Source organism: Elephas maximus, chromosome 3 (genome assembly GCF_024166365.1).
Source record: "Elephas maximus indicus isolate mEleMax1 chromosome 3, mEleMax1 primary haplotype, whole genome shotgun sequence".
Lineage (NCBI taxonomy): Eukaryota > Metazoa > Chordata > Mammalia > Proboscidea > Elephantidae > Elephas > Elephas maximus.
The window spans coordinates 121,864,487-121,878,690 of record NC_064821.1 but is presented as its reverse complement, the minus strand read 5'-3'; the positions used below and the strand labels follow the sequence as shown (position 1 = coordinate 121,878,690).

The 14,204-nt window shown below is 38.3% G+C and overlaps 1 protein-coding gene across 2 annotated transcripts in view; it reads left to right on the top strand.

Moving 5' to 3' along the window:
- Positions 1 to 14,204, top strand: part of ERICH3 (glutamate rich 3) — a 160,703-nt gene that overhangs the window by 66,688 nt on the left and 79,811 nt on the right. For both annotated transcript variants that reach the window (XM_049879583.1, XM_049879582.1), the window contains one exon: positions 1,330 to 1,548. In XM_049879583.1, the coding sequence (XP_049735540.1) occupies positions 1,330 to 1,548 (219 nt within the window). The remainder of the gene's footprint in view (positions 1 to 1,329; positions 1,549 to 14,204) is intronic.

The window sequence follows — 14,204 nt, the reverse complement described above, 5'->3', positions numbered from 1 at the left end:
CAAACTCGATGGCACCTAACAACAACAACAAAAACAAAATGTTTACAGACTTAATTATCTCTCCTAAAAATAACTTTTTATTACTGAACACCTCAAAATAAGGATTAAAATACCTAAAAATTAATTAGAAATTAAAGAAAATAAAACCCATGTCAAACAAATTCCCCATACCAAAAAAATGTGTAAAAATGCTCAAAGATGCCTTAAAGTTTGGAAAACTACTTCAGATACAAAAAAATTAATTTTTTTTAATAATTCAGGAGCTAAAATATACCTAAAGTTTTTAATATAATTATTGATTGTACTTTTGGTGGTTTTTAATCATTAAGGTAACGCATGTTGATTAAACATTCAAACAACATGAAGGCATATAAAATGGGAAATAACATCTGCTCAGTATTCTAAATCCCCAGAAGCAGCCCTCAGTGCAAAGCCTTCCAGTCATCTCTGCCTTTATCAAAATACACAAACGAGTTATTTAAAAGAAATGTGTGACCATGCCACATGGACCTTTTCACGTCAGATGAGTAGATCTGCGTTATTCTTTTTAAAGCCTAGCAAGAATTTATTACATGAACAAAGCAAAATTTAGTTAAATATTCTCTTATTTATTGACTTGTAGGATGTTGTATTTTTTGATGGTTCAACCCAATTTGTAATACTTGTGTGGGTATATGTTGTGTGTGTGTGTGTATATATATCCTTGGACATTAATATTAATGTTCTTGTGAATTTATCTATGTAGAATTTTTATTCCAACAAGTAGAATTTCTGGGTTAAAGGGTATGTACCTTACAATTTTGATAAATATTCCAACTTTCCCTCTGTAAACATTATAATAATTTACCCTAAACAGTGTATGAGATTAGCAATTTGTTCACAGCATTGCCACCCTGGATATCCTAGCATTTGGATGGGTGAAATCAGAACGTGAAAAAGTACAACCTTCCCACTGCTAGGTGAGCTCTCCAGCCCTGTTTCAAAGTACAACCCTTCAAACTTCCTGATATTAAACTCTCAAATTTTACTGGGTCCCCATAGATGTAACAGGTTGTTTAGGGAAAACCCCAAAAGTAATATAAAAAGTCTTATAATAGTATGTTTAGTTTTAAAAATACACTTAAATAAGGTTAGAGATTCATGAAAATTTAAATTGTTGTAGATACTACAATATGCCATTTGAGGCTGACCAAAGTGGAGTGTTTTCATTTTGCCTGTTGATATCAGTTGTGTTTGCATGCAATGTCAATCATAGAGGCTTGGCTTTAATTTTGAGTTAGGTTACTGCTTTTGTTTCTTTGGTTCTTACATCATGAAATGTGATTACAGGGCAAGAAGGCAGTGATGAAGTTCAGAACCCCCATGGACAATTCACCGGGAACAAATCTTTATCAACTTCCGAATATTAACAATTACATGAGGCCTATCCGTCCTCCACCTCCTCCCCCAGATGGAAAATTCATGAGGGAAAACAGAGCTGAAACATGGAGAAGGAGAAGATTTCGTCCGACCACTGCTCCAAATGGCTTAGAACCTCTCTTTACCAGGGTGATTATGGAATCAATTTTTTTCTTTCATTGAGTTATTGCTATTAGATTTCTGGAGGTGCTATAAAATAATTCATGGAAATCACATGCAAAATGCCTTGTCTAAAGAAATATAATAGTTAAGAGTTTCATAAATGTAATTGTAAACTTTGGTGAATCTGAAACAAAGGCTTTGAGTATTTCAGTTGACTAACTTAACACATCCAATAATAAAAGATCTAGTAGATCTTATAGCCAAATTTAGTTTGAACTATACCAATTTACAAATCATCTATTTCTTTTAGTTTTCCTATTCTATCACATGTTGTCTTAACATTTAAAACAACATAAAATACCTTACCGAAGTTTATTTTTAATAATGTATGACAAATAACTATGTAATACTTAGGAAGAAATTCTTTCAATGTTCTTTGAACACTATTGAACTTAGTTTCTCAGAATACTAATAAAGAAAATAGTTCTAAGGCCAGATAGTCTTCATACAGGTACAGGCTGTATATTTTCATACAGATATGGGCCAGTAAGAAGCCAAGAGATCTTTTAGTTTTTATTATGACCAATAGTAATTATATGTAACTTTCATTATTACTAGCAGATAGCTGGGTCAGCAAGTCCCTAATTGAGAATTAGGGAGTAATGAACTAACATTCGTGAAGACTGTACATGCTGGCTCTAAAAAACTGACCTCATTCTCCATGCCCAAAACATCTCATGTCCACATCTCACTCCCACAGCTGTCTCACCTCTAATTTTCTCAAAAGATTGGGAATATCATCTTTGTGCTTGCTCAAGTTTCCCCTGTTTCAACTCCATTTTCACCATTTCTCTCTTCCTTTGTTACTGTCTGTGAAAGAGTCCTGTATCTATCATCTCTGAAGCTCACCCTTCATGCTGCGTCCTTGATCTTATCTTCTTCCACTGTCCGTGGCACCACGCACTGTCAGCCATTCTCCTCTCCATTTTGGATTTTCATTCTTCCTCTAACATACCCTCTCAATATACCCTCTCTGCCTTTCATATACCCATGCCTTCCATAAAGTAACCAACTACTTTCCTCACATGCCTTAGACATTTGTTTTCTCCTCTCTTGTACTGCAAAGTCTTCTGAGGCCTAACAAACAACCTCAAGCAACCCCGCTTACTAACAAATGTTTATTTCTTCTCCACACCAATGTCTGTTGTTGGCCAGCTGCAATACTAGGACCTAGACTGAAGAACAGCCCCTGTCTGGGGTGTGTTGACCTCACAGGCAACAAAACCATGGAACGGCTTTTAAGGCTTCCACTCAGGAATGGCACATGTCATTTCTACTCAGCCTGACAGCCATGGAGTAGAATGTATCATCCTCTCACAGAGTGGGGCAGTGAATATTTGAAACAACAATAGAATCTACCAAACACACTAACTTACTTTTGAGCTCTTTCCATGCTGGCATTGGTCTTGACTAGCCAATGAACTACTCTCTTGAAGGTCACAGTTGCCAGTTAGTGAAAACAGTGACTTCTCCATCATCCTCAAACCTGTGGTGGAAGCGTTTGATTTTTTGATGTTAAAATACATTACTGGAATAAACTCTATCTGGTCACACTTAAAAAAAAAAAATTAAATGTCTCATAAACCATAAGAACGTGTATGTAGAGTTTTAAACAACAATAATTGAGAAAATACTCATGTACATACCACTATGTCTTAACTAGACAGAACGTTACTATCATATTTTAAGCCGTCTATTTCCTGGCCCAACACATCCTCTCACTCCTTCCCAGAGTAACTACTATACTGATTTCTGTGTTAACCATGTCCCTGATTCTCTTTAGAGTCCAATCACTTATATGTATAAAAATTTCAGGAGAAGGTCAAATCTAGGACTGTAACGAAATGTTAGTATTTCTAGGAGAAAATAAGGTGAATAAAGTCTTTGGGTCAGAGTCCGGGTTCAGCTTCCTTGATGGTTTTAAGAGCCCCTTTTGGGGAAGTCAGAGAGGCATAGTGGTGAGTGTGTCCTAGGAAACCTAGAGCTCACCAGAATCAGAGATCCTGAATGTCCAGCAAGAACATGTTGAGGGGAGCATGCTTCTGATCTTGGGCATGGAGGAGAGAGCAGCAACTTTTCCATCTTATAGCCCTGACAAGTGAAGTGGAAATAAGAATCTAACCAGGCTCCCTGGGCATTGTATCATCAGGTTAGAAAAACAGGGTGGTGCCCTCAGGCATCCTGGTTTGGACAGATCTTAACAAGTCTGTCTCTTGCTTTGCTGGGTTCCAGTCTGAACTGGTCTTTTTTTTTTTAATCTCTATTCTCTCTTTTTGGAACCCTTACATGCGGGGTGTTGGAACTACTAGAATGATCCTCTAATCATCTTAGATTTCCTCTTCTATTTTCTACTTCTTTGTCCTTTTAATCTACTTTCTGAAAAATGTCTACAATTTTACCTTTCACACCTTCTCAAGCCTTGTGCTGTTGTTGTTAGGCGCCCTTGGGTCGGCTCTGACTCATAGTGACCCTACGCACTACAGAATGAAACACTGCCTGGTCCTGAGCCATCCTTACAATCGTTGTTATGCTTGAGCTTATTGTTGCAGCCACTGTGTCAACCCTTTGAGGGTCTTCCTCTTTTCCGCTGACCCTGTACTCTGCCAAGCATGTGTCCTTCTCCAGGGGCTGATCCCTCCTGACAACATGTCCAAAGTATGTAAGACGCAGCCTTGCCATCCTTGCCTCTAAGGAGAATTCTGGCTGTAGTTCTTCTAAGACAGATTTGTTCATTCTTTTGGCAGTCCATGGTATATTCAATATTCTTTGCCAGCACCACAATTCAAAGGCGTCAACTTCCTTATTCATTGTCCAGCTTCCACATGCGTATGACGCAAATGAAAATACTATGGCTTGGGTCAGGCGCACCTTAGTCTTCAGGGTGACATCTTTGCTCTTCAACACTTTGAAGAGGTCCTTTGCAGCAGATTTACCCAATGCAATGCGTCTTTTGATTTCTTGACTGCTGCTGCCTTGTTTTAATTCTAAGAACTTTAGTGTTTAATGAATGTTACTTTTAAAAGCATCTTATTGATTTTTGGAGAGGCGGATCCAAGATGGTGGAATAGACAGATGCTTCTGGCGAGGCTTCTTTACAACAAAGACCTGAAAAAACAAGTGAAATGAGCATATTTGTGACAAGCTGGGAGCCCTGAGCTCCAAAGACAAGCTTAGAAAACAAACTCAGGGGCAGGAGGAGGAAGAGGTTGGTCAGAAGTGGAGAGGAGTTACCGGACCTGAATTGTGGGGGGACCGTAGGCACTATTCCCAGAGCGGCGGCAGAAGGCTGGTACCAGTGTTCGGCCACAGTTTCCTCAGGGAGGAGCAGCCAGCCACACAACCTACTCACACCTCCCGAACCTGAGAAGAAGGGCACTCTTGGCAAAGGCTAAGTACTTGGGTATATTTTACCGTGACCCCCAACCCCAACCTGGTTCAGCAGCTGAATTCCCTGGGCCTGAGATAGGCACTGTTGAGCCCCTAAAGCCATCCTCCCAGCCTTGGGGAAGGAAAAAATTTGCAATTGGCTCAAGAGATAATTTGCTCCCTCTACTATTTTTTTTTTTTTTTACTAACCGGGGGAGCTCAGGACAGAAGCGGCTCCTAAACGGTCTGTGGACTCTAAGCACCTTTCCCTTCTGCGTGGACCTGTGTGGGCCTATTTTGGGAGAATAGGCCCTTGTTGGCAGACTCCAACCGTATCAGCTGTGTGGTAGAGAGGTGGGTACCTTTGGTTACGAAATCAATAATATTATGTATCAACCCAAGACTAGAACACTGGGCAGAGCAACCAGAAGTCAACCCAGACAGGGAAATCCAAAAAAACAAAGGAAGATTATATATATATATATATATATATATATATATATATATATATATATATATATATATATATATATATAGCTCAAAACAGGGTAACAGCAAGGTTGTTATATAAAAAAGACAAGATTAAAATAATAAAGAGGAACTAAGAAATGTAATCACACACCTTCCATATGGAGAGGAAGATACATCGATACAAAGAAATAAAAGTTAGGTTTAAATTTAGAAAAATAGGGGTAAATAATAAGGTAACCACAAACGAGACAAACTATCCTACTCATCAAGTAAAATACAAGGGAAAAATAGAGACTCAGCAGAAACAAAATCAACAACAACAAATATGAGGAAAGGACAATATATAAAGATAACCTACTCAGCACGGAAAATTAATCGAGAAAAAGAAACTGTCAACAACACACAGAAAAAGACATTAAAAGGATAGCACTAAATTCATACCTATCCATAATTAGCCTGAATGTGAATGGACTAAATGCACCAATAAAGAGACAGACAGTGGCAGAATGGATTAAAAAACAAGATCCGTCTATATGCTGCCTTCAAGAGACACATCTTAGACTTAGAGGCACAAATAAACTAAAACTCAAAGGATGGAAAAAAATATATCAAGCAAACAACAAGCAAAAAAGAGCAGGAGTGGCAATATTAATTTCTGACAAAATAGACTTTAAAGTTAAATCCATCAGAAAGGATAAGGAAGGACACTATATAATGATTAAATACACCTTGAAGATATAGCCGTATTAAATATTTATGCACTCAATGACAGGGCTGCAAGATACATAAAACAAACTCTATCAGCATTGAAAAGTGAGATAGACAGCTCCACGATAATAGTAGGAGACTTCAAAACGCCACTTTCGGTGGACAGGACATCCAGACAGAAGCCCAATAAAGACACAGAAGATCTAAATGCCACAATCAACCAACTTGACCTCATAGACATATACAGAACACTCCACTCAACAGCAACGAAGTATACTTTCTTTTCTAGTGCACATGGAACATTCTCTAGAATAGACCACATATTAGGTCATAAAGCAAGCCTTAGCAGAATCTAAAACATTGAAATATTACAAAGCATCTTCTCTGACCATAAGGCCATAAAAGCGGAAATCAATAACAGGAAAAGCAGGGAAAAGAAATCAAACACTTGGGAACTGAACAATACCCTGTTCAAAAAAGACTGCATTACAGAAGACATTAAGGATGGAATAAAGAATTCAGAGAATCCAATGAGAATGAAAACACTTCCTATCAGAACCTTTGGGACACAGCAAAAGCAGTGCTCAGAGGCCAGTTTATATCAATAAATGCACATCCACAAAGAAGAAAGGGCCAAAATCAAAGAAGTATTCCTACGACTTGAACATATAAAAAAAAAAAAAAACAGAGAGCAACAAAAGAAACCCACAGACACCAGAAGAAAACGAATAATAAAAATTAGAGCTGAACTAAATGAAATAGAAACAGAAAAACAATTGAAAGAATTAACAAGACCAAAAGCTGGTTTTTTGGAAAAAATCAACAAAACTGATAAACCTCTGGCCAAACTGACAAAAGAAAAACAGGAGAGAAAGCAAATAACCTGAATAAGAAATGAGACGGGTGATATTACAACAGACCCAACTGAAATTAAAATAATTGTATCAGATTACTATGAAAAATGTACTCTAACAAATTTGAAAACCTAGAAGAAATGGATGAATTCCTAGGAACACAGAACCTACCTAAACTAACACAAACAGAGGTAGAACAACTAAATAGACCCATAACAAAAGAAGAGATTGAAAAGGTAATCAAAAAACTCCCAACAAAAAAAAAAGCACTGTTCCGCAGTGGAATGCAGACCCCCAATTCTCATAAAAAGACCAGACTTAATGGTCTGACTAAGACTAGAAGAATCCCAGCAGTTATGTTCCCCAAACCTTCTGTTGGCCCAGGACAGGAACCATTCCCAAAGCCAACTCATCAGACATGGATTGGACTGGACAATGGGTTGGAGAGAGATGCTGATGAGGAGTGAGCTATTTGCATCAGGTGGACACGAGACTATATTGGCATTTCCGGTCTGGAGGGGAGATGGGAGGGTAGAGGGGGTTAGAAACTGACAAAATGGTCACGAAAGAAGAGACTGGAAGGAGGGAGCGGGCTGACTCATTAGGGGGAGAGTAAGTGGGAGTATATAGTAAGGTGTATATAAGTTTATATGTGAGAGACTGACTTGATTTGTAAACTTTCAGTTAAAGCACAATAAAAATTATTTAAAAAAAAAAAAAAGAGAGAGAGAGATCAGCTGCTAACCAAAAGGTTAGAAGTTGGAATCTTTGAGGTGCTCCTTGGAAACCCAATACAGCAGTTCTACTCTGTCTTATAGGGTGGCTATGAGTCAGAATCAACTCGACGGCAATGGGTTTTAATGGGTAATGAGATGTTGCATTAATTGTTTAAACTCTTTAATCACTGTTTTGTTATAGTTCATATTAGATGTTATAACTTCTCTAATAGTCATTAAAATGATTTTTAATTAATATTCTGGGGAAAAAAGCAAGAGTTATATTTTTAATTCTCTTTGGTCCTTTCCCAGTGAAATTGAAAGAAAGATATTTTCGATCCAAGATGATGATATCCAGGTCCTATGGAAATACGGTGGTGCAGTGGTTAAGAGTTCGACTGCTAACCAAAAGGTCAGCAGTTCCAATCCATCAACTGCTCCTTGGAAATCCTATGGAGCAGTCCTACTCTGCCCTATAGGGTCGCTATGAGCCAGAATTAACTCGACGGCAACGGGTTTGTTTTTTTTTTCTGTAGTACATGTGTTATGCTAGAGTCAAAAGTAGTGTGATATATTAGAGTGTGAAGAACTTGAGACCTGACAATTGTGGCACTTACATGTATGATTTTGGACACCAACTTAACTCTGTGTGAACTCAAGTATCATTTTCCTCACAGAGCTGATGTAATTATACAACAGTGTAAATGGATGTGTATTTCTGTATGTGTTTAAAACTCTGAAATACACCAAGCTTTTTTAAACTTTACATTTAGTCTTCCCTGAGTTACAGGTATGTGGACCTAGAACAAATTGTATACTCAGTAGAATTTGTATATATCAAATATTTGTAAAAGGGCTCTCGTGCCCAAATAATCAAATTCCTAAGGCTCGTTACATGACTTCTGTTAGGTTATTTCCTAATGAATTTGTACATACACTTTATTTTAACCTAATTGAAAATCGAACATCTGAAAAGAAAAGAACTGCAGAATGTCAGAGTTGGAAGACACCTCTGAAGTTGTCAAGGTCTACCTTCTACCTAATGCAGAGAGGTCCTATGTACTCAGACACTTGGTTTTCCATCCTCTTCTTGACAAGGAGCTCGGCATTCTGTAAAATAGCTCATTCCATTTCTGAGTCTACTTGGTAGCTTTTGCAAAGCTAAAAAAATCTCAGCTCAAGTCCCCTTCCCTGGAACATTAATCCCTTGTGCTTAGTTAGATACCAAGTTCAGGACAGGATAAAAGGGATGACTGGGGTTTCCATAAGGCTTGCCTCAGTGAGTTAGAGAAATTCATTTGTTTATTCAACAAATATTATTTGAGTTTGTGAATGCTTCGAAGGCCAACGTAGCAGGGGCAGGGGTCTGGGAACCATGGTTTCAGGGGACATCTAAGTTAATTGGCATAATAAAATCTATTAAGAAAACATTCTGCATCCCACTTTGAAGAGTGGCATCTGGGGTCTTAAACACTAGCAAGTAGCCATTTAAGATGCATCAATTGGTCTCAACCCACCTGGATCAAAGGAGAATGAAGAACACCAAGGACACAAGGCAATTACGAGCTCAAGAGACAGAAAGGGGCACATGAACCAGAGACTACATCATCCTGAGACCAGAAGAACTAGATGGTGCCTGGCTACAACCAATGACTGCCCTGACAGGGAACAAAACTGAGAACCCCTGAGGGAGCAGGAGAGCAGTGGGATGGAGACCCTAAATTTTCATAAAAATACCAGACTTAATGGTCTGACTGAGACTAGAAGTACCCCGGTGGCCATGGCCCCCAGACCTTCTGTTGGCCCAGGACAGGAACCATTCCTAAAGCCAACTCTTCAGACATGGATTGGACTGGACAATGGGTTGGAGAGGGATGCTGGTGAGGAATGAGCTTCTTGGATCAGGTGGACACTTGAGACTATGTTGGCATCTCCTGTCTGGATGGTAGATGAGAGGGTAGAGGGGGTTAGAAGCTGGCGAAATGGACACAAAAAGAGAAAGTGGAGGGAGAGAGTGGGCTGTCTAATTAGGGGGAGAGTAATTGGGAGTGTACAGCAAGGTGTGTATGGGTTTTTATGTGAGAGACTGACTTGATTTGTAAACTTTCACTTAAAGAACAATAAAAATTCTTTAAAAAAAAAAAAAGGCAGGAAAAAAAAAAAGCCCTGTTCTAGCCAGCTTCACTGCAGAGTTCTACCAAACTTTCAGAGAAGAGTTAACACCACTACTACTAAAGGTATTTCAGAGCATAGAAAAGGATGGAATACTACCAAACTCATTCTATGAAGCCACCATATCCCTGATACCAAGACCAGGTAAAGACATCACCCCCCTCCACTGCCATCAAGAAAAGAAAATTATAGACCTATATCCCTCATGAATGTAGATGCAAAAATCCTTAACAAAATTCTAGCCAATAGAATTCAACAGCATATCAAAAAATAATAATAATTCACCATGACCAAGTGGGATTCATACCAGGTATGCAGGGATGGATCAACATTAGAAAAACAGTTAATGTAATCCACCACATAAATAAAACAAAAGACAAGAATCACATGATCTTATCAATTAATGCAGAAAAGGCATTTGACAAAGTTCAACACTCATTCATGATAAAAACTCTCAGCAAAATAGGAATAGAAGGAAAATTCCTCAACATAATAAAGGACATTTATACAAAGCCAACAGCCAACATCACACTAAATGGAGAGAGCCTGAAAGCATTCCCATTGAGATCAGGAACCAGACAAGGATGCCCTGTATCACCGCTCTTACTCAACATTGTGTTGGAGGTCCTAGCCAGAGCAATTAGGCTGGATAAAGAAATAAAGAGCATCCTTTATTAATAAAGATTGGCAAGGAAGAAATAAAAGTATCTCTATTTGCAGATGACATGATCTTATACACAGAAAACCCTAAGGAATCCTCAAGAAAACTACTGAAACTAATAGTTCAGCAGACTATCAGGATACAATGTAACCATACAAAAATCAGTTGGATTCCTCTACCCCAACAAAAAGAACATCGAAGAGGAAATCACCAAATCAATGCCATTTACAGTAGCCCCCAAGAAGATAAAATAAAAATAGTTAGGAATAAATCTTACCAGAGGTGTACACTAAAAGACTTATACAAAGAAAACTACAGTACGCTTCTGCAAGAAACCAAGAGACTTACATAAGTGGAAAAACATACCTTGCTCATGGTTAGGAAGAATTAACATTATAAAAAGGTCTATTCTACCAAAAGCAATCTATACGTTTAATGCAATTCCGATCCAAATCCCTATGACATTCTTTAATGAGATGGAGAAAAAAAATCACCAACTTCATATCCAAGGGAAAGAGGCCCCAGATAAATATGGCATTCCTGAAAAAGAAGAACCAAGTGGGAGGCGTTACTGTACTTGATTTTAGAACCTATTATACCACCACAGTAGTCAAAACAGCCTGGTACTGGTACAACAATGGAAACATAGACCAATGGAACAGAATTGAGAATCCAGACATAAATCCATCCACATATGAGCAGTTGATATTTGACAAAGGTCCCTAAAGAGTTAAATGGGGAAAAGACAGTCTTTTTAAAAAATGGTGCTGGCATAACTGGATATCCATCTGCAAAAAAATGAAACAAGACCCATACCTCACTCCGTGCACAAAAACCAGCTCAAACTGGATCAAGACCTAAATATAAAATCTAAAACGATAAAGATCATGGAAGGAAAAATATGGACAATGTTAGGAGCCATAATTCATGGCATAAACAGTACACAAAACATTATCAAGAATGCAGAAGAAAAACTAGGTAACTGGGAGCTCCCAAAAATCAAACACCTATGCTCATTCAAAGACTTCACCAAAAGAGTAAAAAGATTACATACAGACTGGGAAAAAGTTTTTAGCTATGACATTTCTGATCAGCGCCTGACCTCTAAAATCTACATAATACTGCAAAAACTCAACTTCAAAAAGACAAATAACCCAATTAAAAGATGGGCAAAAGATATGAATAGACACTTCACTAAAGAAGACATTCAGGTAGCTAACAGATAGATGAGGAATTGTTCATGATCATTAGCCATTAGAGTAATGCAGATGAAAACTACAATGAGATTTCATCTCACTCCAACAAGGCTGGCATAATCCAAAAACCACAAAATAATAAATTTTTGAGAGGCTGTGGAGAGATTGGAACACTTATACACTGCTGGTGGGAATGTCAAATGGTACAACCACTTTGGAAATCGATTTGGCACTTCCTTAAAAAGCTAGAAATAGAACTAACTACCATAGGATCCAGCAATCCCACTCCTTGGAATATATCCTAGAGAAGTAAGAGCTTTACACGAACAGATACATGCACACCCGTGTTTATTGCAGCACTGTTGACAATAGCAAAAAGATGGAAGCAACCAAGGTGCCCATCTACGGATGAATGGATAGATAAATTATGGTATATCCGCACAATGGAATACTATGCATCGATTAAGAACAGTGAGGAATCTGTGAAACATTTCATAACATGGAGAAACCTGGAAGGCATTATGCTGAGTGAAATTAGTCAGTTGCAAAAGGACAAATATTGTATAAGACCACTATTATAAGAACTAGAGAAATAGTTTAAACTGAGAAGAAAACATTCTTTTGTGGTTACGAGAGGGTGGAGGGAGGGATGGTGGGAGAGGGGTATTCACTAATTAGATGGTAGACAAGAGCTACTTTAGGTGAAGGGAAAGACAACATGCAATACAGGGGTGGTCAGCACAACTGGACTAAACGAAAAGCAAAGAAGTTTCCTGAATAAACTGAATGCTTTGAAGGCCAGTGTAGCAGGGGCAGGGGTTTGGGGACCATGGTTTCAGGGGACATCTAAGTCAATTGGCACAATAAAATCTAATAAGAAAACATTCTGCATCCCACTTTGAAGAGTGGTGTCTGGGGTCTTAAACACTAGCAAGCAGCCATCTAAGATGCATCAATGAGTCTCAGCCCACCTGGCTCAAAGGAGAAAGAAGAACATCAAGGACACAAGGCGATTATGAGGCCAAGAGACAGAAAGAGCCACATGAACCAGAGACTACATCATCCTGAGACCAGAAGAACTAGATGGTGCCCGGCTACAACCAATGACTGCCCTGACAGGGAACAAAACTGAGAACCCCTGAGGGAGCAGGAGAGCAGTGGGATGGAGTCCCTAAATTCTCATAAAAAGACTAGACTTAATGGTCTGACTGAGACTAGAAGTACCCCGGTGGTCATGGCCCCCAGACCTTCTGTTGGCCCAGGACAGGAACCATTCCTAAAGCCAACTCTTCAGACATGGATTGGACTGGACAATGGGTTGGAGAGGGATGCTGGTGAGGAATGAGCTTCTTGGATCAGGTGGACACTTGAGACTATGTTGGCATCTCCCGTCTGGAGGGGAGGTGAGAGGGTAGAGGGGGCTAGAAGGTGCCAAAATGGACATGAAAAGAGAGATTGGAGGGAGGGAGTGGGCTGTCTCATTAGGGGGAGAGTAATTGGGAGTATGTAGCAAGGTGTATATAAGTTTTTGTGTGAGAGACTGACTTGATTTGTAAACTTTCATTTAAAGTACAATAAAAATTATAAAAAAATAGCATCTTACTTTGTTCTGTATGATTTTGACTCTTAGATATTTGTAGAGACTTTGTTTATGGGCTAATATATGATCAGTTTTGGAAAGAATGTGATTATCTAAATGATAAAAAAAAAAATAGGTACCCCAAAAAACACCAAACCAAGCCTAGTGCCGTCGAGTCGATCCCGACTCATAGCAACCCTATAGGACAGAGTAGAACTGCCCCATAGAGTTTCCAAGGAGCGCCTGGAAAATTCGAACTGCTGATCCTTTGGTTAGCAGCTGTAGCACTTAACCACTACGGCACCAGGGTTTCCCAAAATGATAGGTACAGGGTTCTATAAATGTCCAATAGGTAATAAATATGTTGCTCAAATTTCTTTATCATCAGAAATTTTTTATCTGCTTGGACTTATTCTCCATGATTATGAATTTGTAATTATGTCAAGTTCCTTTTCATAAGTATTGACAATACTTTGTTACATGCTCACAGTTTTAGGATTACACTATTTTACTGGTGAAATGTTCTTTTATTATCAAAAAATGATTCTCTTTATCGCTTATTACTTTTTTGCCTTGTTTATTTTGTTAATAGTACTTTATATTTTTATTAGTATTTAACTGGTGTGTGTGTGTTTACTGTTTTAAACACACATGCATGTACCCACATATATGTAATCCTTTACTTTCAGTCTTTTTATGTCTTTAGGTTTAGGCTTTAAATGTGTCTATGCAGCATTTGGAAGGTTATGGTTATGTTTAATTCAATCTTAGAATCTCTGTTCCTTTATTAAGTGACTTTAACCCAATTACATTTTTTTGTGTAGGCTTACTTCCACTATGCTAGTTTGTATATTCTCTATTTCTCATTTTTTTTTTTTATACAGCATTTGGAAGGTTATG